This window comes from Protopterus annectens, chromosome 1.part1, assembly GCF_019279795.1.
Source record: "Protopterus annectens isolate FY-2018-M chromosome 1.part1, PAN1.0, whole genome shotgun sequence".
NCBI lineage: Eukaryota > Metazoa > Chordata > Ceratodontiformes > Protopteridae > Protopterus > Protopterus annectens.
In genome coordinates this window covers 1,097,632,777-1,097,659,676 of record NC_056726.1, presented here as the reverse complement: position 1 = coordinate 1,097,659,676, position 26,900 = coordinate 1,097,632,777, and the positions used below count along the sequence as shown (strand labels likewise).

Genomic DNA, 26,900 nt, shown 5'->3' with positions numbered 1-26,900 from the left:
CAATAGAATAGTCATCCACATTTACTACACATAGTATCCTGATAGTACCACATTGGTAGTAGCACACAACATGTAGCAGGGGTACAAACAGCCACATGTGATTTCATCTGTCTTTTGATATCCACATTCCCAAAGGTATGCTGATGTCCCTCACTGTATCACATAAGCAATAAGGGGTCTGTATGCATATCCACGGAGTTGTTGTATACCTACAATGAATGGCCATTATTGACAGACTGTGTTGTGTTTGAACATGTCTGTAATATGCCACAGGCATACACCCACACTCACACTATTCCATAGCAACTGTCATGTGTGTGTGTGACACAGATGACCTAGGGCACAGCTCACTACAGTGGCTGGATGTCATATACATACATATGTGAGCTACGGTCCAAGAAGCAGCAGCAACAACTGTCAAAGGTAACAGATGTAGTCATGTTGACAGCAGGCTTCACACCTATGAAGTGAATGAGGTCACATGTACATATATGTCTTGGCCACACAGTTACCAATTTAGGTTACATGTACATATGTGTATTTGCCACACAGATACCTGAAGTGTGCAATGCACATACTGTTGTTTTACTGATATGTCATACAGTAGTAAAAGCAAAACCCACAGCACATTGCTCAACAGTGTCACACACAAACACTCAGCAATTGCAGGATTCAAACCCCTACCTACCTATGTTACAACACTAGACAGATATGCATTAACACGATGCACCATATGCTTTACTAGGAGCTTTTGTTTCCACTGCTGTATTTGTGGGATACTGACATCATCAAACCGGCCAAAGGGGAATTCACCTCTTTCAATGTGTTTTCACAGTTTCCAAAAAGGCCACTCCTCTCATAGGATGAGACACACACCCCCCCCCCACATTTGCAGGATTCAAACCCCTACTTAACTATGTTATGATACTAGAGAGATACACATTAACATGACACACTACATGCTTTACTAGGTGTTTTAATTTCCACTGATGTATTTGTGGGATACTGACATCATCTGACTTGGCAAAGAGGAATTCACCTCTTCTAATGTGTTTTCACAGTCTCCAAAAAGGCCACTCCTCTCAAAGGGAATCTCACACAGACACATTTACACGATTCGAACCCCTACCTAACTATGTTATGACACTAGAGAGATACCCATTAACATGACGCGCTATATGCTTTACTGGGAGTATGTATTTCCAAAGCTGTATTTGTGGGATACTGACATCATCAGACTTGGCAAAGAGGAGTTCACTTCTTCTAATGTGTTTTCATAGTCTCCAAAAAGGCCACTCCTCTCAAAGGGAATCTCACACAGATGCATTCACACTCAGCATTTGCAGGATTTAAACCCCTAACTAACTATGTTTTGACCCGAGGAAGATATGCATTAACACGAACCACTATATGCTTTACCGGAGTATTTATTTCCAAATCTGTATTTGTGGGATACTGACATCATCAGACTTGGCAAACAGGAATTCACCTCTTCTAATGTGTTTTCACAGTCTCCAAAAAGGCTACTCCTTTCAAAGGGAATCTCACACAGACATACTCACAGGATTCAAACCCCTACCTAACTATGTTATGACACTAGGGAGATATGCATTAACATGACGCACTATACGCTTTACTGGGAGTATTCATTTCCACTGCTGTATTTGTGGGATACTGACATCATCAGACTTGGCAAAGAGGAGTTCACCTCTTTTAATGTGTTGTCAATGTCTACAAAAAGGCCACTACTCCCAAAGGGAACCACACACACACACACACATACATACATACATACATACATACATACATATACACCCCCCCACACACACACGCACAGCAATTGCAGCATTCAAACTCCTACCTAACTATGTTATGACACTAGAGTGATAAGCATTAACATGATGCGCTATATGCTTTACTGTGTGGTTTCTATTCTCCTGCTATATTTGTAGGATGCTGACATCATCAGACTGGACATGGTAATGTGTGTGCACTTAGTTTTACACAATCCCAGGAATGAACCTTTGGGTCAGCAGGTGTGAACAGCCTGAACAGGAATCCACAATTCATAGCCTGTGTGATCTATCTGTGGACAAATTGCCATTCCTTCATATGGCAATACATATTTATGCACAGATTGTTGGTTTTGTGGATACAACATGTGTCTGTGATGTCGATAAAGGGCTATTCAAAGTCTATGTGGGACGTGTGTTGCTTCTTTCAGTGATGTAAGTCCTGGGTGGCTGCCTTGAAACCAATCTAGCAGGTTTGGGGAACATGATCTGCTCATTAACATACCACAGTTGTTTGGGTTGTGTGTTTGTCAGATTACAATGGCTCTGTTCCTGACTGCAATCATGATGGACTCCATGGCCTAGCAGTTCAGACTTCATAGGCTTATAGGACTATAGTTCCCATGGTCTGTTGTGCACCAACACTTGCGGGGTGTGCCATATGTTGCTGTAACACATTCAACAGTGTAAGATCCTGTAGAGAGGGTGAGGCTCAACAGACAGTTCAGGTGCAGGGTCTGTTTGTTCTGTTGTTCACGTATGACAAATATGGGAAAACAATGTTATTCACGTGATGGCATTCATTCGGCTTTGGGAGGAGCAGTTTACACATTCTACATGTGATATCTCCTGGTATGTTGATAGGGCCTTTTGTCACTGGGAGGTGGGTATGTATGTATGGGCCTGTCTGACAGGATGTCGACATTGTCAGTCAGGTACAGCTGACCCTGACTCAGGACAAATATTACTGTACATTCCTATTTCTGACATAGCTGAAGGAGGTGTAATGGTTCTGTCTGTACTCCTTCACAGATAATCTTTCCAAAGCAATGACAAACCTGACCACTAAACCCCTGTTATACTCTTTTACACACTTAACACACTACTGATCCTTTGTGATTAGTCAACAGAGTATGTCATCATAATATCCTGGCATGTCCAAAGGACGGTTTCATGTGTACTCTCTCCAGTCCAGCTGGTGCATATTGGAATTTTGACACATTGTTACAACTGCCTTATGTACACAGAGAACCCTGTCCTCTTACGAACAAATTCAGATATATGTGAGAGATTTAACTGTATAGACAAACAGGAGGCTGAGCTCTCTCAACCCGTTACTGGCACAGTCTATCAGGTGGTGAAGGTTACCACACACACCACATATCCAGTCTCACATGGACCTATGACGAAAGCAAACCAAATACATTACCACACAAACACATACTCAGAGCCTCTCAATGTACTCTGTCTAAGCAGCAGAGACATCCAAAGCAGACACCCAAACAACTGCTAACTCACAAGTATACACACATATCACATAGTTCACAAAGTCAGTGTGCCACACAGTCACTGCCCTTAGGCCTACACAACACACCTAATACACTCGTAATAGGTGACTGTAATTGTCGGTCACACTGACATCCCACTCACCAGGCTGAACAAGGAGAAGGTCACTTTGTGCTGTCTGTCAGGTGCCAGGATCTGCCACATGACACATGCACTCAGGTCAGTTCAAAGCAAGTGCAAATATGGCTCCATCATTGACCATGCTGGTGTGTAAACCCTCAGACGTTCCTCCCTGGACTACATGACAAGAGACTTTGAGGAGCTCTTTGATCATGTAGCCCAGGCCAGTATGACCCTGACCTTGTGTAGCATCTTACCCTCACCGAGAATTATGTCACAGTATACAGACAAACTGATCACTTTTAACAGTTGGCTAGCATATTGGTGTCATTCACAGGGGATCCAGTGTCTGTCAGCCTGGGATTACATGCTCGACATACCACGTAGATTCGCTATGGAAGCCATGCACCTGTCATCCCTAGGCTTTCACAGACTGACTAAGGCTCTTGTCACACCCATAGTCGCTGTTTGAAGCGAGGCTCAGAAGACAATACCACCTCCATAGATGTTACAAGGTAAAGGAAACAGAGTAATGCTGCTCAACAACAGATGTCTAACCCTCAGAATGCATGCACTCAGGACTCACCTCAGTATGGAGACTGTCGATATTTGTGCAGTAACAGACTCCTGGTTCAAGCTCCCAAAAGCACACCAGCACTACCAGGTTTTACTTCATACCATGCTTTTTGGACACAAGACTCGGACCGGCCAACAACAATAGGGGGAGTATCCATATACATCAAACATACACACACCTCCGGGTTGGTAGCACTGCACAAAGCATTGGGGAACGTACATGTGCAACTAACAGTGTGCCAAACTGCATTTCAGTTTGTAGACTGCTACAGACCACACTCCCAAACTCGGGAACAACACTTGGTATCCCTGGGGACACTGGGGAATGTGAAGGTCTCTCCAAACACCATTATATTGTGTGACTTCAAATACACAAACATTGACTGGGAATACTACTCAAGCACCAACACCCTTGCACAACAGTTGGTAGGATTTATAGACTCAAATGCTATGGCAGAACTGGTCACCACAACCACAGGTGGTAAAACATGTGGGACATGATCATCACCAACATGGGGACTCTATGTTCCACACCAGAGGTATACCCCTCATTATTGAGGTCAGACCATACATTTATCTCACTGGACATAGATATCCTAGCCACACACACATCCTATGTGATCTCAGTGAAGTACTTCTCATAAGCAAACGTCACACTTCTACAAACCGAGGTGGTATCCTTCAAAGATCCTGGGGCAGTGTTAGTTACGGCTCAGACCACTTAATCCTTTACAAACCCATTCTATGGACAACTACTGGAATGCATGGATCGTGCTATCCCAGATAACAACAAGACTCACTCCTCCAAAGGCAGCGGACCTGTCTGGTGGACCATCGTCATTAATCAGCTACACAACGACAGGAGGAGGCTACTACATGATAGAGCACAATCACAAAAAGGAAGGCATCTATGATCAGCACTATGGAATAGCTACAATCACTTGTTGATTCATCTAAAGGCCACTTCTAACAGACACTTGCAACAGACACTATGGACAATCACAAGCCCTTCTTTAGTTATGTCAGAGACCTGGGTGGGAACTCAAAGATATGCTGTGAGTTACTGCATAATGACATCACATACACTGAACCCACTGACATTGCAAACATCCTGGCAAACAGGTTCAGTGGAAATGTTTCCCCCCATCCCCCCTACAGTGCAAATGTCCATCCTAACAGGGTGTAGCCTCCCTGACATCACAGATGAACAGGTGAGTGCTGCCTTCTCCATAGCAGACAACACAGCATCAATGGGACCAGACGGTGTCCCGGCCTGCGGCTTACACGATAGTCATGATGAACTTAACACTCACATTATGTCACTGTTCAATATCAGAGTTACTACAGGATATGTACCCAAGGAATGGCATACAGCAACAGTGTTCCCGCTCCACAGAGGTGGTGCCACAAGGGACCCTGGACAATATTGCACTATAAGCCTAACTATCCTGGTCTGCTAAGCTATGGAGCATATTGTCATGGAACACATACACATAGACATTGTGAACCTACAGACACTGGATCCTACACAATTTGGCTTTGTTGTGGGCAGATCTTGCCTCTAGAACCTCTTTGATGTCTTTAAACAGTTAACACGTCCATAGACGTACAGAGGGTTGTCCACATAGCCTACCTGGAGCTCGCACAACAGTTCAACACAATACCCCACTCAGCTATTATACATAAGCTCACTGGCTTCAATATCTATACATATGTCACACGATGTATTGCTAACTGGATCATGGATAGCACCCACATGGTCAGTATTACAGGTGCCATGTCTGACTATACACCAGTTACACCTGGCAACCCACAGGGCTTAGTCCTGGGACCTCTGTTGTTCGGTATTTATTTCTCAGACATACAGGCTAACACAGGAGGAATATGGCTGACCATGTTCGCAGATTACTGCAAACTGTGTGCCATAATTGACTCCACAGCTGGCACAAGCATCCTCAAAAAGGGTCTCACAGAGATGGATAACTGGTGCCAGAGCCATGGCCTACAGCTACCTTCCATTAGATGCATAGTCATCACATTTGGCCACACATTAACACATAGGTGATGATACATCACGTACGGTGTGTGTGATTTGGGGACATGAATAGTTAGTACTCTCGCCTTTGACAATCACGTTGTCAATGTTGTTGGACACACCTTCTATATAGCCCACCTTATCCCATAGGGTTTTACATCTAGATCAAGTGGAGTCATTGTGCCCCTATACTCATCAGGCCCATGCTTGGATACAATGCCCCATTTCAGATGTACCTTACCCAACACCTGCAGCAACTGTAATGTCCACAAATGTACCTAGCCAAGTGGATCTAGGGACTCACACAGATGGTATGCGCAGTTTGGCTATGGTGACCCCAGCTCTCCTCAGTTGCTTACTGACTACTCAGATGTGATCTGTGCCTGTTGTTTAAAGCCATGTCCATCACAGCATTAATGGACAGGCTCCACCTCAAGATATCAAGGTCCCTTACAGCTACATGCTCCAGGGACAGGAACATCAGCACTGATATTAATAGGACATGCTGGAGGGGCAGACTCCCATCACAGAGGCTACACTCACTCTGGAATGAGATCCCAGTCCCACATATGCAGAGACCCCCCACTGACCACCTACATGTGACATCTTGACAAGTGGATGGGTGACCATATGTTTAGCCCTGGGATATGTTCTGGGTCCCTGCTAGACAGAGGCACAATAAAATGAACATATGTGGGATATCTTGTGTGACCTATTATTCACAGGCACAGTCTACTAATCTAGCAGGGTTGCAAATGCTAAACACACTGTTGCTAGGCTTATACATGCCCTAGGGCAGATAGCTTAGTATCAACCTCTGAACCTATGATAATGTACGGGATGCACATTGTTCAGTGATGGTACTGATTGCAGGTTTTGTTTCTTCTTTGCTTTCCCACTTTCTATGAACAACCTAAGTATCTGCATGACATATTTGATTATGACAGGGTTTCACTATATTATATATGTGTCTGTTGTCATATAACTGTGTGCACAAGGCAGATTGGTGAATAGTGCGAGGTTCCTGGGTTAACACATGCAACTGACAGATATGTGTGGCCCACTGCTGTACTCAGAAATGCCCTAAGTGTGTGGGCATGCCCAGTTCGACCTTTCAGTGTTTTGTTGCCTGACATTTGTCTCATACATTCAAGTGTGTGAGCATGTCCAGTGTGACCTTGCAGTATGTTGCTGTCTGAGGTCCACTACATTTGTTGATGTGTGTGAACATTACCAATATTAACATTTATACTATATCTGTGTGAATATCAGGTTCTATTCTTACTGCAGGCCTCACCTTTGTGTCTTAACTCTACAGGGATTATGCTATGCCTGCAAGGTTTCCATGAGATACTTTGCATAGACTTAACAACATTTTTTCATACAAGCTGACCACTGACATACTATCATGGATTAGTGGTTCTGTACTATGACTATAGTGCACTGTATCCTGGGTTCGAGGACTGTCACTGCTTCATTTTTTCATACATGGCAGAACAGACTGCTTCAGGAACAGTGAAGTAGATGTGACCATGTTTACCTGCTTTTTCTGAGCTATGGCCAAATTTGACCAGACTTGCACAACATTGCTGAACAGTGCCCAATATTGTTCAACATTGCCTGAAGTTGTGCTACTTAGTGTGTGCAATTTTGTTTACATATACTAAATAATGGTGAGAGCTGTTTAGCACTGCTTTATATTGCTTAACACATAGCAATCATGACTGAGGTGGTGCTGCAGGGCTGCCTATGTCGGATGCACATTTTACACTCCCTATACATGTTTGTTAACAGGTAGTGTCAAGTTAGGCATCCCTTTTACTATATGTGTGAGTCGGAGAGAGGTATCATTTCCAGGGTTCCTACTGAGCCAGTGTATATGCTATGTGTTGCCTCTTTGCCAAGGCCAAAGCATACTGGGCATACCACCTTCTGCCTACTGGGGCAGGCTCAGGTTGTTCCTCCTCCGAGTCACGCTCTGCCTGTGATGGCCTTGGTAATGGTGGGGGGCTGTTGTGCCTGGCCCTATGCTGCTCCTGCTGCAGCAGTTTTTGTGGGATCATATTGTGTAGCATAGCACATACCATGAATATCTGGGTACATGTAGTTGGTGAGTACTGCAAGGCTCCACCAGATGTGTCCAGGCACCGGAACTGTGACTTGAGCAGTCCAAACACACGCTGGATTACATTTCATGTTTGTGCGTGTGCTTCATTATGGCATTCCTGTTCAGGTGTGTGTGCATTTCCGATGGGTGTCATCAGCCACGGCTCAAGTGCATATCCAGCATCCCCCACTAGGTGACCATGAGGGATGTCCCCATTGGCAAATGTCTGGTACAGCTGTGTCAGATGCCAGATATGGGAGTCATGGTAGCTTCCAGGGCAGCCAGCACACACATTCATTATTATGCCCTGGGCATCACACATGACCTGGCAGTTGATGGAGGGGTAACCCTTGCGGTTATAGTAGACCCTACCCCGCTCACCAGCTGGTGCTTTGATGTGAATGTGCATGCAGTCTATTGCACCCACTACCTCAGGGTATTCCGCTATTTGCTGGAAGAGATGCATATTGCTGGCCAATACCTCACGGGAATTGGAGAAATATACATGATCACCGACATGTGCTGACATGGCATTCAGGAACTGGTGCAGTACCCTGGATGCTGATGCCTGTGAAATCCCCATCATATCACCAGTTGGTCTCTGGAAGGTACCTGTTGCTAGTATTCTTAGGCCAACACATACCTTGGTTTCCACTGGGATGGGTTCCCCTCTGTTGGTTCTGTGTGTGAGGCATGGCCAACACAGCTCAACTATTTGCTGCATGAGGTCTCAGTCCACTCTATAACGCTCCACTATCTTCAGCTCATTTAGCCCCTGATAGGTTACCCTGGGCCTGTACACTCTTCTCCATCTCCTCATTGTGGGTTGCTCATTGTCACCACCCTCAGCATGTTGCATATGTCCCCTTATAACAGCAATGGCAGCCCCTAACATTTCTTTGTCTCAGTAAAGCTTTTTCAGTTTTCACTTCTATTAGCTTACTGCAGTGTTGCAGTGTCTCTGAAAAAAACATAGTGGAAAGTTGTTTGCTGAGTTTTAAGTGCTGGACTGGGCTGGGCTAGTGTACTGCCTGTGTAATTACCTGATTCTGATTGTTTTCACCTGCTAGCTCTGCTAGTACTCCCTGGTTAATTTCCCACTATTTGTTGTGCTTCATTTTCCCTTTCTGTTTCCTCAGGGGGGCAGCGCCGTGCACACAAACGCAAACACACGCACACCAGCTCACACTCGAGCACACATGCTTACACGGGCTACAATTTGCTTATTCTTGCTAACACGCACATAGGTGCAAACGCGCTTACACATGTTTCAGCATTCTTACACTTGCTTACTCTGGCTTAAACATGTGCACACAGGTGCACACGCGTGCACACAGGCTTACTTGGTTTTACAGGCGTGCACATGCGCGCATACACGTTGCAGGCATCTCTACAATAAACTTTGGTGTTGTTCACGGCATACACCTTCAATTTCTTGCCTTTAGCTAGTGTACCTGTTGACACACCTCATCCAGTGATTAGTAAATGACAGCAGACACATGACACTCTACTCCAATGAGCTTCACTTCTCTCAGACATACCCCCCTTATGATGTCACCTATCTTCTACTCTGTTACACCCCTTATCCTACTCCTACACTCCACTGACGGTGCTCTTTTGCTATGTAAACTTGTAATTCACTATTCTTACCCTCATTTGCATAGGATTGCCTACTAATGCTTGGTTACATCTCTTAGACTGAGCTTCCCCCCTTAGCAACCTCTACTTGGTAGCCATGTTGTCTTTGGACTGCCATTCCCTTGCATTGTATATTAGGGATTACTGTAAAATCCACATTTCTGCATTTTACTTATTGGTTTTCTGTTTTTTAGAGCACACCGCGTTTGCGTGGTGCTGTGCTACGCTTAAACATCGGCGATCGGGATAAAAAAAATATTTTATTTTAAATTTGCATCGGTGGACATTGCCAATGTCTGTATTTTTGGCCATTGGCATGCTTCCTCGACAGGATGTATCCTTTTTTTGGAGCTGTCACGGCTCCATTTTGCTATTTGCAGAACCGTACCTAGTTGTCAACGGAGTACATTTCTGCAAATAATACTACTCTTACTCAGACAGGTTAGGGTTTCCTGAATCACAATTTTAACTCATTTGCATACCTTTCAGCAGAAAATGAGGTAATTTGCATATCCTAGCCCTGTCCATGTAAGAGGAGTTTTAGGAGCTGTCTTGCATGCCCCTGCCGGCTGTTCCTGGATCGCTCGGCAGACATGTTGGCTGCATGGAGTCTTACTCTACTCTTAGACTCCATGCAAGCCTTCGTGAATCCGGCCCCATGTTTTTATTATCTGAGTTTTTTTTTTTTTCTTTGGGTTTATTTGTTCAGTGGCATTGGATACTTTTGGTGGTCATTCTTATATTCTTACCAATTCAGTACTTTGGATGTCAGTTGTAAAAATTAAGGTCATTTCTTTGTGAATGGAGTTTTACTGAATTTCCTTGTTTCAAAACAAACAGTGCATAGCAAAGGACAAAGATTTATTGAATGTAACAGGCATTTCTCACTTTCATTTGTTTATTTATAGTCCTGCAAGTCATTCAAAACTGAACCTTGCTCATTTCTTAAACTTTATTATAAAAAATGTATTAAATGCAAGTAAACTACTAAAATTAAAAAAATATAAAGTGAAAAAACAAAACAAAACAATTTATATTATTTATATAACATGGTGTAATTAAAATTCTTCATTAAGTTATCTTGCATTGATAGTTTACCTCTGAGGATCTTTCTGGTCATTCTGTAGAATGCTCCTTGATTTTATTGTCAGCTTTTTTAAACTTATTTATTTGTATGTAGAAAACACCTTGAATGATTAAAGGCAGGTTCCTAATTTCAACCAATATTACCCCTGGTAAGGCTTAGTAATTTAACAGGACAAATAAAGACAGCACAGAGTTATTCTAGAGGTGGAACCATTGGAAACGGGTGGATTATTGGTGTTTCACAAAAAATAAGTATCTCTAGAACAGCACTGACAAAGTTTTCCCCTTTTGTGAATAATAAATATCATTTTGCTGATAATTTTATGTTCATAAGGAGGTTGTGTTGTGTTTATTTTTAAATATATTTCTGAATGTATTTTATAATTAAAACTATTGCAAAGGGACAGCAGCTGTATAAAAATAATACGTCTGTATGCTTTCACATATGAATTTATAAATAAAATGGCATTTTTTTTCTAGTTTCTATACAGAAACCTACCAATATGTTCTAGCTGTGATTTATGCTGTTGATGTTATAAATAAAAACATGCATCTGCTGCCAAATATCACTCTGGGATTACAACTTTATGATTCCTGTTATTCAGAGGCAAGAGGGTTTACTGGTGTGATTGCCATGATATCAGGACACAAAGCACTTGTTCCAAATTACAGATGCCTTGTCAATAAAAGTCTGTCTGGAATAATAGGTGACTCCTCAATAACGTCCCCCACAGTTGCAAGAATATTAACAATTTATCAATATCCACAGGTAAGGTTTGAAGGCAGTCTCTGAGGTAATATTCTAGCTATTTGATTAATGGCCTATTAGTCGATTATAGAATGTAAAAGCTTAGAATAAATGTGCATATGCACATTACAGTGCGATGAGTGTAAACCAGTGTATAGAACTTTGTAATAGCAGAAAGAACATGCAAGTAAGGATGTGTTACAGAAGACCGTTGTATAGCTGTATGTATTGCTTACTTTCCTTAACTTTCTGCAAAAAATCAATCAATCAATCAACACTATCACAGTTAACAGAGCTGACATATCAGTTTATCAGTTTCTCAGCTAGTTCTTTTCACTTCCTTAATTTCAGTGTGCATTGGTCTTATCTGTTACCTTCTCTGTCTGACTTCTCACTTGGCTAGTTGTCTTTTATTTCATTTTTACTTAACAACCAGTTAAAGTATGAATCAAAATTAATTCTTGTTACACAATCTGGAGAGCACAGTATCAAATGTACAAATCACAGGAGAAGTCTTGAGTCCCACTCCTATACTGGGAGTCAAATCCAGGCTGACTGGGCAGAGACAGATCCATCACTAGGCAAACAAGACAATCGCCTAGGGCCCACTGATTGAGAGGGGTGCCCTATGGGCCGGGAAGGATCTGCTTGCCCAGGGACCATCACACTATCTTTAAAACAAACATATGTGTTTTTTTTGTTATTTCTGTTTTGTAGGACTTTTGCATCTGATCACACATACCTGTTGCATATGTGCATGCGTCATCGCACAGACTTCTTCCTGTTCTTCCTTTCCTTGTAGAGTTTAATGTTCCATTCTAATGCTGCTGCTTCAGACTCACTGCTGGACAGATTAGTGCTGCCGCTTCCATAAAAGCATCTTTTTATTCTACAACAAGAAAGTGTGTTTGTGTGTGTGTGTGTGTGTGTGTGTGTGTGTGTGTGTGTGTGTGTGTGTGTGTGTGTGTGTGTGTGTGTGTATGTGTGTGTGTGTGTGTGTGTGTGTGTGTGTGTGTGTGTGTGTGTGTGTGTGTGTGTGTGGGTGTGTGTGTGTGTTTGAGTGTGTGTGTGTGAAATACCCCAATTAGGGCTAACTGCCAGATAATTTGCTCAGACTCAAACTTTGTACCTTAGGTACTGGAAGGAAACAACAGCCTGAATCTTCTACCCCAACCACCACTTAAATTTCAAGGACTTGAGTGCATGGCCCTCAAGTGTCCAGATTTGTGCCTTATATTGTAGGTCTGTCGTCATAAAACTTGTGTTTTTTCAGCAAATCAGTGAGGACTGAATTCACTAAATAATGACAGCTATTTTAGTTTCAGTCCGCATATCCTTCAGAAGATGCTTGGTAACACAAAGCATTTTATTCTAGCAACTTTCTAAGATTATACAAGCAATATTTAAAATGTGTCCCTAGTTTTGTGACGTTATCCCTCCATTAATTTTGTCTTTGTGCAGATTTCTTGTGCTACAAAGTTGAAAGGAATGTTTAAGTGTCAAGTGCATTTTACAAGGAATCAAATGTCATGTGTTTTATAAGGAGTTGAGAGTCTCGAAGGAAGAGAAGTTTCCTGCTGCTCATACTAAGTCTGTTTACAATGTGCGACTGTTGTTTAGCAAATTATCAATCTTGTGCTAAACGATTTTAGAGCACTGTCAGTAGCACAGCAGGTAACATGCTTGCTTTAGATGCAGATGACTGTGGGTTCCACTCACGCATCATCTAGATGGTCTGTTCATACTGTGTTGTACTTTAAGGGGGGTGGGGTGCTAAGTATGTTCTCCTTTGGAGGAGATGCCTAGTAACAACAAACCTGTTGTCAGTTTGCCATCCATTCCCTATTGAAATATTACCACCTTACCATTTTTTAATGTAACAAGCAATTTATTCTTCAAGGGCAGCAGGCACTGAATTTGTAGATGAAACACTGAAATATAAAAATGTTTCTAGCAGCAACCTCTTTATTAGTTACAAATCTCTTTAATGTGGAATTGTTCAGATGACTTTTACTTCTGTGGAAATTATGCATATTAACTAATATTAATGGATTGTAATGACAGTCATTAAGCCTTTTATTGATGAAATGCTCTGAACATGTCAGTTTTGTCATTATTGGTTCATACGTTTTGTTTCATTGCTTACTGGAAAAACGTTCAAAACTACACATTTAAAACACACTCTAACAAGAGGTCTTGTATTACACAGGAAATATAATTTAATACAATCAGGAAGGTGAATCAAAGAACATAAGCATGCATGTATGGTCCTAAAAAGTGTGCAAGGGGACTATGATTTGAAAAAGCCCAAAGGTAAAAAGGCATTTTCATTGAATGTGGGTTCTGTGACGCTGCTGCACTGGCCAACCAAGGAGCCTCAGTCCTCACCACTGGCAATAGTGAAGGACGTACACAATGGGAGGAGGACAAGTACAAACACAGTAAAGTACAATTTCCCCTTAAGAACACACAGATCACAGTCATTGAGTCTGGGGCTGGTTTTCCCTCTTTCTCCAGATTCCCAATAAGACTCCCCACTGGCACAGCTATAGGGTTGAGATTCAGCCGAGTGGCCAAGCCAAAACCTCCAGCACCGTTTCAGTCTAACCAGTGCTTCATGTCCCTGCCCAAGTAGTTGACACACAAACACTTTGAGATTTGATTTATATACAAACACACACACACACACACACACACACACACACACACACACACACACACACACACACACACACACACACCTGAGAAGATCTGGCACAGGTTTACTAGCTATTCCCCCTACTGCCCAGACTATAAGGTAGCTATCACTGCCACCAGCCAGCTCTTTATCAGCTACTCTAACGCCCTTACAAAGGGTGATCAATCCTACTGTGTAATGTTACTATTAATCCAAATGGTTGTTTTTGACCAAGCAAGGCTGTTGGAGTGGCCTGTACAGTGTCACCAAATACATATGCAAGTACTCTAAGAGCTTAAATATGTCTCAAAAATATCAGCCACAAAGTTAAGTTTAAATATATTTAATAATAAATAATAAAAGAACAAGACAAACACAACAAGAAAACAAGACAACACAGTTAGTTCAGTGTTCAGAATCACAGGAAATACTTTAAAACAATATTGCAGGACAGTCTCAAGTAAATACAGAAAACATCTAAACTAATCTTTACTATATTTCTATCTATATCTAAAAGATACTATGCCCTGAATATTACAGACAACACGCAGGCAGAAGTGCAGAAGGTAGTGTTTCTAAGTCCAAGACAAGATACAAAATGCACACTCTCTCTCAGAGAGAGTTTTTAAGTTAATATCAAATATTACTTCTGGGTCAGCTTGTATGACATCACTCTTTGTCACCTGAAATCAGTTCACAGGCTAAACAGAAACTTAGAATTTAACACCTCTGTGTGAGAAGTGCATATCTCTTAGAAGTTTGCAGAACTTGGAAGTCGTAAAGCAATGAAATGCTTTTACATTTGAAACCTAGTAATTGTTTCTGTTTCAAGACAGTATAAACACCTCTAGCTGTAGACATTGTGTCTGCTTCACTGAAACTGAGAGATAACACAATTGTAAAACAATTTCAACGTATTTTTTTGAAATTTTGTAAGTTAACTCTGTATGTTCTAGCTATTAAAATATACATTTGCACAGGAATATAGTTTATATACATTTTTGTTCTTTTCCAGCAGGGTACACTGTGGACACATCCTTGAAACTCAGTGCTGTACAAGCCCTATTCAACACACTTCTACACCAGCATTTTAGTATATACATAACATATTTCTCTTACATTTGTAAGACAAACATATGGATCATATTCATATTCACAAATGACATATGATTATTTACAAATTTCCAGATAGATGGGCTGGCAGTGCCATAATCCCCCACCCCACTAAAAACTCAAGTTAGTTTTTCAAGTGAACCTTGAGAAATGTTGCTTCAGAGGGTTGAGCCTATCTGGGAATATCTTACCCCATTCCCTGTCTTGAGAGCCCATCTGTGTTGCATTGCTAACCCTAATGTGGTATGGTACTGTCATATATGCTTGCAACTCTAGGCTCCAGATTAGTAACTTAGCATTTTGCTGGCTGCCTTGATGTAGCCATGTTATGGGATTGTGGTCGGTAACTACAGTGAATTTCTTTCCATACAGATAAGGCCAAAGTTTCTGCAGTGCCCACACTATGGTTAGGCATAGCATTCCTCCCTGGGTCGGAGCCTACGACTAAGATATACCACTGGCTGCCCTTTTCCCTCTGAGAAAACGTGGCTAAGTACAGCCCCCACGCCATGGTTTGAAGCCTCCACCTGCACAACAAATTCGTTGCTGTAATTTGGACTGGCTAACACAGTGGGTCCTACCAAAGCTCCTATAAGCTTCTGGAATGCCCACTTACATACTGGGGTCCACACTACCTTATCTGGCCTGCTTTTCTTTTTGAGGCCTATGAGGGAGCAGCTATGGTACTATAGTTGGGGACACACTTTCTGTAGTACCCTGCTGTCTCTAAGAATGCCCTCACCTGCTTTTTGGTAACAAAGGCAGGCCATGCCTGAATGGCTTATACATTGGCAGGTTCTGGCCTAATCTTAGCACTCCCCACTCCATGTCTGAGGTAGGAGACCTCTGTCATACCCACCCGACATTTGCTGGGCTTAATGCTCATCCCTGCCCTCTGTAGTCTGCCCAGCACCTCCCTAACATGCTGAAGGTGCTTTGGACATGAATGGCTGCAGATGGCAATATCATCCAGGTAAGCAAGGGCATAATCCTCTACTCGGATATGATCTACCAGCCTCTATAAAGTATCTGGGGCATTTTCATCCCAAAGCGCATCTTCATGAACTCATACAAACCAAAAAGAGTCACAAAGGCTTACCTCTTTCTAGCACTGGGAGTCAAGGGCACCTGCAAGTAACCTTTGGTAAGATTAATAGTGGTAAGATAGCCACACCAGTCTCTAGGGCTTCATCTGTCCTAGGCATGGGGTAAGCATCTGACTCTGTGTGCTTTAGTTTCTTTAGAGAGCCATCTTTTCAAGGGAAGAGATTTCAGGGGGCTCCAGTTGCATTTGCTGAGTTCATTTTGAAATAGGTCTATGTTAAAATTTTTAGTAGAGCGTATTTTTTGAATGTTAGGGGGGTTTGGGAAATCAGTTCTTTCTCTAGTAATAAAGGTTAAAGCATGATCACTTATATCATCAGGCAGGGTTCCTGCTTTGTAGGCATGTTTGATTTTGTTTATGAGTATCCAGTCTAAAATACTCTCTTTATTGTTAGGTTTGTTGATTCTAGTGGTTGAAGTGATAGTCTGGGTGAAACCATATAGGTTCATATGAGAGGAAGGATTATCTGCATTGATAGTGTTCCAGTCAACATTGATGTCACCTAGAATTATAGTTTCTTGGGGGTAAGTAGTAGATACCCAGCTGAGAAAGGGTTCTAGTATGGGTATATTGTTTCCTGGAGGTAAGTAGATGCAGATAATGTAAAGGGATTTCTTGGTGTTTATTTGGAGTTTTGTTATGATGGCTTCTACTTTGCAATCTGGGGTAGGATAGGCTGGAAGAGTAGAGATATTAAGCTGATTCTTAAAAAGAATTGCTACTCCATCACCTTTACGTTTTGGTCGGTCAAGTCTTATTATGCTATATCCTTGGGGTGTGATCTCAGTGTCTTTTGTTTCTGGTTTGAGCCAGGTCTCTGAGAGGCACAGAATGTCAAACGAATGAATATCAAGGAGGGCATGTAATTGAGCTATTTTGTTATTTGTACTATGAATGTTTAGGTGTCCAATAAGGAGGGAGTCATAGATTTTAGGTGAATTAGTTTTGGGAGAGGGATAAGCTGGCCCAGGATTAGGGTGGATGTCTCCATCTTGTAATGTAATAAGATTAGGTTTAGTTATTAAATGGTTCTTTAGAAAGATTTGAAGTATTAGTTTCTTATTGGTAGGATATACATACTTAAGGTGGGAGAGTCTGTGGTATTTAGGTAAGAGATAGTTGGGGTTAAAGGTAATGTTGGAGTGTAAAATGGGAGAAGTATTTGTAAGGGTAGATGTGTGTTTATTGGGGTAGATGGAGTGGGCAGAAAGAGGGTTTTCAAAGAAGGTAAGAAGGTATGCAGAGAACAGGATGGCAAGGAGTGGAATTGTAAGTGTGGGCATAGTAGGGAAGTTGGGAGGCATAGTTAGAGAGTATTATAGTAGGAGTTAAGGAAGATACTAGAAGTGGCTAAGATAGGAGAAATTATATAAAGCCTAATAGGAGAGGGAGGAGAGAAAGAGGGCCAGTAAGAGGTAGTAAGAGGGTGTAAAATGGTAGTGTAAGAGAAAAATAAGAAAATAAAAATGAAGTAGATGACAAATATAGAGCTGTGAGGTCAGATATAAGGGAGGGATTTTGGAAGGAATGAGGTAAAAGGGGAGGAGGTGGTAAGGGGTGTGGTTAACAGAGGAGCGGGATAAAGCAGGGTAAGATATTGGAAGAAAGAAGTAGGATGTGTGTTCAGAGAGGTATAAGAGTAGGACCCCTGGGGGTGGGTGGGAATTGGGGGTAGGGAGGGGAGCGGAGTGAGCCCGCACTGTTGTCAGTTTGCCATCCATTCCCTATTGTAATATTACCAGCTTACCATTTTTTAATGTAACAAACAATTTATTCTTCAAGGGCAGCAGGCACTGAATTTGTAGATGAAACACTGAAGTATAAAAATGTTTCTAGCAGCAACCTCTTTATTAGTTACAGATCTCTTTAATGAGGAATTGTTCAGATGACTTTTACTTCTGTGGAAATTATGCATATTAACTAATATTAATGGATTGTAAAGACAGACATTAAACCTTTTATTGATGAAATGCTATGAACATGACAGTTTTGTCATTATTGGCTCATACGTTTTGTTTCATTGCTTACTGGAAAAATGTTCAAAACTACAAATTTAAAACACACTCCAACAAGAGGTCCTGTATTACACAGGAAATATAATTTAATACAATCAGGAAGGTGAATCAAAGAACATAAACATGCATGTATGGTCCAAAAAAGTGTGCAAGGGGACTATGATTTGAAAAGAGCCCAAAGGTAAAAAGGCATTTTCAATGAATGTGGGTTTTGTGATGCTGCTGCACTGGCCAACCAAGGAGCCTCAGTCCTCACCACTGGCAATAGTGAAAGACATACACAATGGGAGGAGGACAAGTACAAACACAATAAAGTACAATTTCCCTTAAGAGCACACATAGACCACAGTCAGTAAGTCTGGGGCTGGTTTTCCCTCTTTCTCCAGATTCCCAATAAGACTCCCCACTGACACAGCTATAGGGTTGAGATTCAGCCGAGTGGCCAAGCCAAAACCTCCAGCACCGTCTCTGTCTAACCATTGCTTCATGTCCATGCCCAAGTAGTTGACACACACACACACACACACACACACACTTTGAGATATGATTTATATGCAAACACACATGCACACACACACGCACACACACACACACACACACACACACACACACACACACACACCTGAGAAGATCTGGCCCAGGTTTACTAGCTATTCCCCCTACTGCCCAGACTATAAGGTAGTTATCACTGCCACCAGCCAGCTCTTTATCAGCTACTCTAACACCCTTACAAAGGGTGACCAATCCTACTGTGTAATGTTGCTATTAATCCAAATGGTTGTTTTTGACCAAGCAAGGCTGTTGGACTGGCCTGTACAGTGTCACCAAATACACATGCAAGTACTCTAAGAGCTTAAATATGTCTCAAAAATATCAGCCACAAAGGTAAGTTTAAATATATTTAATAATAAATAATAAAAGAACAAGACAATACTCAAACAACACAGTTAGGTCAGTATTCAGAATCACAGGAAATACTTTAAAACAATATTGCAGGACAGTCTCAAATAAATACAGAAAACATCTAAACTAATCTTTACTATATTTCTATCTATATCTAAAAGATACTATGCCCTGAATATTACAGACAACACACAGGCAGAAGTGCAGAAGGTGGTGTTTCTAAGTCCAAGACAAAATACAAAATGCACACTCTCTCTCAGAGAGAGTTTTTAAGTTAATATCAAATATTACTTCTGGGTCAGCTTGTATGACATCACTCTCTGTCACCTGAAATCAGTTCACAGGCTAAACAGAAACTTAGAATCTAACACCTCTGTGTGAGAAGTGCACATCTCTTAGAAGTTTACAGAACTTGGATGTTGTAAAACAATGAAATGCTTTTACATTTGAAACCTAGCAATTATTTCTGTTTCAAGACAGTAGAAACACCTCTAGCTGTAGACATTGTGTCTGTTTCACTGAAACTGAGAGATAACACAATTGTAAAACAATTTCAACATATTTTCTTGAAGTTTTGTAAGTTAACTCTGTATGTTCTAGCTACTATTAAAATATACATTTGCACAGGAATATAGTTTATATACATTTTAGTTTTTTTCCAGTAGGGTACACTGTGGACACATCCTTGAAACTCAGTGCTATACAACCCCTGTTCAACATACTTCGACACCAGTATTTTAGTATACACATAACATACTTCTCTTACATTTGTAAGACAAACATATGGATCATATTAATATTCACAAATGACATATGATTATTTACAAAATTCCAGATAGCTGGGTTGGCAGTGCCATAATCCCCCACTCCACTAAAAACTCAAGCTAGTTTTTCAAGTGACCCTTGAGAAATGTTGCTTCAGATGGTTGAGCCTATCTGGGAATATCTTACCCCATTCCCTGTCTTGAGAGTCCATCTGTGTTGGCATTGCTAACCCTACTGGGGTGTGACACTGTCATATATGCTTGCAACCCTAGGCTCCAGATTAGTAACTTAGCATTTTGCTGGCTACCTTGATGTAGCTATGTTATGGTATTGTGGTCGGTAACTACAATAAATTTCTTTCCATACAGATAAGGCCAAAGTTTCTGCAGTGCCCACACTATGGTTAGGCATAGCATTCCTCCCTGGGTTGGAGCATACGACTGAGATATACCACTGGCTGCATTTCTCCCTCTGAGAAAACCTGGCTAAGTACAGCCCCCACCCCATGGTTTGAAGCCTCCACCTGCACAACAAATTCTTTGCTGTAATTTGGACTGGCTAACACAGTGGGTCCTACCAAAGCTCCTATAAGCTTCTGGAATGCCCGCTCACATACTGGGGTCCACACTACCTTATCTGGCCTGTTTTTCTTTGTGAGGCCTGTGAGGGAGCAGCTATGGTACTATAGCTGGGGACAAACTTTCTGTAGTACCCTGCTGTCCCTAAGAATGCCCTCACCTGCTTTTTGGTAACAAGGGCAGGCCATGCCTGAATGGCTTCTACATTGGCAGGTTCTGGCCTAATCTTAGCACTCCCCACTCTATGTCTGAGGTAGGAGACCTTTGCCATACCCACCTGACATTTGCTGGGCTTAATGCTCAACCCTGTCCTCTGTAGTCTGCCCAGCACCTCCCTGACATGTTGAAGGTGCTCTGTCCATGAATGGCTGCAGATGGCAATATCATCTAGGTAAGCAAGGGCATAATCTCCTGCTAGGATATGATCTACCAGCCTCTAGAAAGTATCTGGGGCATTTTCATCCCAAAGTGCATCTTCGTGAACTCATACAAACCAAAAACAGTCACAAAGGCTTACCTCTCTCTAGCACTGGGAGTCAAGGGCACCTGCAACTAACCTTTGGTAAGATTAAAAGTGGTACAATATTTAGCTCCACCCAGCTGCTCTAGGGCTTCATCTGTCCTAGTGTAAGCATCTGACGCTGTGTGACTATTTAATTTGCTGTAGTCCACAGAGGACCTGGTGCTGCCATCCTTCTTTGGTACCAACACCACTGGGGAGGCCCAGGGACTGCTGGATGGCTGAATTACCCTTAGTTGTAACATTTCCTGTATCTCCTCCCTCAGAGTTTGACTCTGTCAGGCACCCTATAAGGGGCCTGTTTAATAGGCCTTTGGAGTCCTGTATCCAGCATGATGCTACACCAGGTGGGTGCACCCTGGTTTCCAGTAACGTGTCCCCAAACACTTGTAACACTGCTCAGATTTTTTTTAACCTGGCTAGGGGTTAGCTGCTGGGACAGTACTACCCCTTCCACTGAGGTGTCAGTCCAAGCCTCACTGAGGAGATCAGTTATCAGATCCCCCTCAGACTCCTCCTGACATCCACTGCAAATACTCAGCATAAGGACCACCCTATCATGGTAAGGTTTCATCATGTTAACATGGCGCAATTTGTGCCCCTGCCTCCTGACTAGCAGTTCTACCATATAGTTAATATCACTGACCTTCCTTACCACCTTGTAGGGTCCCTCCCAGATTGCCTGCAGCTTGTTGTGTCTGACAGGAATGAGGACAATTACCTGCTCCCCTTCAGCATACCTTCTAGCTCGAGAATTCCTGTACTACTAGACCTTTTTCTGCCACTGGGCTTCTGCCAGGTTCTCCTGGACCAAGCCCATGAGTTCCCCGAGCCTTGTCCTGAGATTTAGGACATATGCCACAACAGACTCCTTGTGGGATTCACACTCATCCTCCCACTTATCTCAAATCAAATCTAGAGGTCCCCTCACCCTATGCCCATACAGCAACTCAAAGGGGGAAAAAACCTGTGGATTCCTGGGGCACCTCTCTGTAAGCAAACAACAGATGGGGCAAATATTTGTCCCACTCCCTCTTATAGTGGTCTGCAAATGCCTGCAGCATGGACTTGAGTGTAGAGTTTAACCTCTCAGCAAGACCATTAGTCTAGGATGGTAGGTGTGGTCTTTAAGTTTTTCACCCCACAGTACGTCCACAGACAAGCCAGCAGGTCTAACATGAAATTGGCATCTCTGTCAGTCAGTATTTCTTTTGGAAAACCTACTCTGCTGAAAATCATAACATAGCATTTGCCACCTTTAGTGCCTCAATGGAGGACAGAGCCACCACCCCAGTCTATCTGGTAACATAATCTACTACCACTATGATATACTTTTTCCTTGTGGAACATGGGGTACATAGAGGCCCCACGATATCCATAGCTACCCTCTGAAATGACTCTTCAATAACAGGCAAAGGCATCAAAGGAGCGTTCACCTTGTCTCCTGCCTTGCCTACCTTTTGGCACTGTCAGCAGGTCCCGCAGTACCCTGTTACATCTCTGGAAATCCCAGGCCAATAGAAGTTCTGCATAATATGTCTCTTTGTATGATTTATGCCCATATGACCTGCAAAGGAAATATCATGGGCTATGGCTAGAAATGCCAGACCGTAGACTCTGGGCATTACCAACTGCTGTATTCTCTCACCCTCTAGCCCTCACTCAGGGGTCCACTCTCTATACAGTAACCCTCTGTCCCAGTATACACATTCCCCCTTCCCTTGAGAGTCAGGTGCCTCACTAGCTACCTCCCGCAGGCCTTGTAATGTAGGGTCTGATAGATGAGCCTGTCTCAGCTCTCTCTTTGTAACTCTTCCCAGCTCCCCTTCCACAGGAAGTCTGGAATTCTCTTGCAGTGGTGCCTCACTGTCAACCTAAGTACTACTACTCACCTTTGCCCTTGCAGTCACTCTGTCCAAGGGAACATTAGTACCCACAAGCAGCTGTGGCTCACCTTCAGTCTCACTGCTACAGGGTGTTCCCTCCCTGAGGTAACCAGCTCACCAGTCCTGGCTGCAAGTGTGCAGTCTCTCTCGGTCTCCCCCAGGCTACCAGTCCCACATGCTTATCTCCAAGCCTGATTGTGTATAACTGCAGGAACACATGGTACTGCATTATCAAAATCATTCCCTATTAGGACATCTGCAGGGTTATCCTCAAATGCACCTACTTACTGGCTTCCTTTTCCACTGTCCCAGTCAAGGTGAACCCTAGCCAAATATGTTTGGAATGGGGTCCCTCCTAAAGCTCTGACTGGAGTCGACTGCCCAAGCATGTAGTGCTCATCTGTAACCATTGCAGGCTTCACAGTGATTAGGTCAGAGGTTGTGTCTGTTTTAGCAGTGGCCTCTTTCCCATCCACTAATATAGGATATAACTTCTTGTGGTAGTTTGGTACCCTTGTTGTTTTGAGAAAAGCTACTGTTGCCGTTTTATCATTCCCACTTACTGGCTGTCCCAGCTTTTATTCCCTGCTTTGCCTCCATGGACATCTATATGCTACATGGCCCCACTGGTTGCATATAAAACATTTAACCCTTGGTCCTGGATGTGTACCTGGACAGGTGGCTTCCTCTACTACTAGAGTACTCTGTTGGGGCAGTCTGGGCTGCCCACCATGGGTTCCCTTAGACACATAAGCAGCAAAGGGTGTCCCTTTCCTGTGCAGTGATGCCCTGATTGTTAGATATAGGTCTCCCTTCTTCCCCAACTCATCTGAAGTAGTGCATTGTCTATCAGTCTACCAGATTATCATGTCCACAGGCAAAGTGCTAAGGGCTAGTTCCCTCACCTAAAGGTCTGCCAGCCCTTCAAAAGTGGTGACCTGACATCCACTCACCTACCTATTAAAATAAGTGTTTAGTTTAGCAACATATTTACACACAATTTCGTCTGCCTTGCATCTATGTTCAGAAAACTTTTTTTCTATAAGCTTCAGGTGTTATCTTAAAACATTTTAGCAAACAGTTTTTTTACAATATTATAATTTAAACAATCAGTATCAGACAGTTTAGAAATAACATTTACAGCTTTACCATGGAGTAAGGGGTTCAGAAACCATACCCAGAGCCCTTGGCCAACATTATTCTGTTTACATACCCTTTCAGACATATGAATGAAACTATTAAAAGTATCCCCCTCTATAAACTGTGGAAGAAATTTACTGACCTTTGTTGCTTTTGGGGTTTGGTTACTCCCTTCCCCGTTACCTCCATGACCCTGGTGAATAGTCAGCATCTCCTTTTTATGTTGCCTCTGCCTCTCATTCTCCTCAGCTTCCAGGTGTCACAGTTTCTCATTTTCCTCAGCCTCTAGACATCTCATTCTCATACACACACACAGACAAACACACACACACACACACACACACACACACACACACACACACACACACACACACACACACACACACACACTTAGTCTGACGGGGTCTATATTATAACATCGAAGTCTAAAAACATGGATTGTTATAATATCGACTCCATTCAATCAAAACACCAGAAAACCGAACAGTCAGAATAGCAAATTGTTTCCCAGGGAAAAAAATTTGCTGTTTCAACAAACATACACACAATTCAAGCACACCAAAATAAATAATCCACACACATACACTTCACGAAGCCCTACACTAAACCAGACATACACCACTAGCTACCCACTTACCTTAACCCAGCCCTAACCTAAGGTCCCTAACTATCGCACACTCACCTTACCTGCTCTCTAACCCTAACTCACCTACCCCATCCTAACCCTCACGTCCACACAATCGCACATTTACCTGACCCACACCCTAACCCTAAAGTCTGTCACTACTGCACACTCACTTAACCCGCCCCTAACCCTAAAGTCTGTCACTACCGCACACTCACCTTACCCGCGCCCAAACCCTAAAGTCCCTAACTACCGCACACTCACCTTAACCCAGTCCGTTCGCTCACTTACCTTAACCCGGTCAGTAACCATCGCACCACACTTACCTGAACCCAATCTGTAACCTCCGTTCGCTCACTTCCCTAAACTCGGTCTGTAACCATTGCACCACACTGCCGTAAATAGCGAAGCCACGGACCACCGAGATCTTACCCTAGGTAAAATTTCGATGTTCCGAGGCTTCGCTATTCTCAGCTTTCGCAATAAATGGTTCGATATTATAACATTCAAAAGTTTTTGAACTTCGATGTTATAATATAGATCCCTCTGACGTAGGTCTTGAAATTCCTGTGCCATATTTTGATATAGCTTTCAGAGTGACATACATGCAGGTTAACTTTTATATCCATTAACAGAAATGAACAGAAGAGGAGTTTGTAGTAGCCAGTGATTATGAGCTTTACTTCCCATGTCTAAAAGTCAGTCCTGACCTTATGACACTGCCAGTAAGTTGTTTGCCAGGGATTCTTTGGGTGTTCTGTTTCTTCCCCAAAATATAGTCTTTGATTTATTACTCTAAATTTTCTTTATATATTGCATTTGCTGAGGCAATGTGGTTGAAGCATTTATAAAAGCTACATATATTTATGATCAAGAATATGAAAGCTTTCTTTGAAAATTGTGGTTCTTTTGTTAATTGAATGTCTGTTCCTGAATCTTTTCTACAACTGGAATAAAACCAGTAAAGCAAATGTGATTAACAAAGAATAATATACTGCTCAAGCAGTAAGCCTGTAATTTTTAAAATGTATGATGTGAAGTTGTTCTATCTCGCCGTTCATTCTTACAGATGGGTTCGGCGGCAATCCTCAGCTCCAAGTTGGCCAACTACAAAGCTCGAGGTTTTCAGACAGCTCGAGGCCAAGTCCCTATCCCATGATGCACCTTGAGTTACCTCAGATCTAGTTTGCTGCTGCAACAGATCAGAGAATACTTCACAGCTTGGGCAAGTAGAGTTTTCTTCTTAACAAATTTTCTCTTTAAATACCTTTCATTATAGCTTTAAATTTCCTTTCCATTTAAAAGCTTTTAGACAATTTGTAGAGCTAGTTTGTTGGCTTCCTTTTCTAAGCCTTCCTATAGCTCCTTTGTCCATCATTTTATTAGGTCTTTATCATCTCCATTCCCATATTCTAGTGTGCGTTTAGTAATTTTAAAGTATTAGATTCAAAGTGTGTTTTATCAGGAAATTAATAGTTTTAAAGCATTAGAAGAGTGTTTATTAGAAACTTTAATAGATAAACTTTAATTAGTACTGTAGAGCCCATTTTGATTTAGGGGCTACTTACTGGTGAACACAGTTTTCTCTTTGAGATATTGTTACTGGAAATTTAAACAGTTTTTTTTCTTGTGTGCATTTATATTTACATTAGACATATGGCTGACCAAGAGAAGGAAAAACAACCCAAGTCTGGGTTCAAAAAATGCCCAAAGTGTGGACAGAAAATGTCTGTGACTGATGGTCACATTAACTGTGTTTATTGTTTGGGTGCTTTGCACTTACAAGAGAGCTGCTCCATCTGCCATTCTTTCAGTAGCCGCATTCTACAGGAAAGAAAGAGAAAGTTGATTGACAGAATACTATTAAAATCCTCTTTTCAAGAAACTTTAGGCGATCATGATAAAGCATCTAAATCCCAAAAATATACCAAGTCATCGAAATCATCATCCTCAGAGCATAGAAT

The 26,900-nt window shown here is 42.2% G+C and overlaps 1 protein-coding gene across 1 annotated transcript in view; it reads left to right on the top strand.

The window, feature by feature from the left end:
* The first annotated feature begins 10,824 nt into the window (after positions 1–10,824).
* Positions 10,825–26,900, top strand: part of LOC122815461 (extracellular calcium-sensing receptor-like) — a 399,086-nt gene continuing 383,010 nt past the window's right edge. The window contains exons 1-2 of the mRNA XM_044087978.1: positions 10,825–10,829; positions 11,342–11,630. Of these exons, the coding sequence (XP_043943913.1) occupies positions 10,825–10,829; positions 11,342–11,630 (294 nt within the window). The remainder of the gene's footprint in view (positions 10,830–11,341; positions 11,631–26,900) is intronic.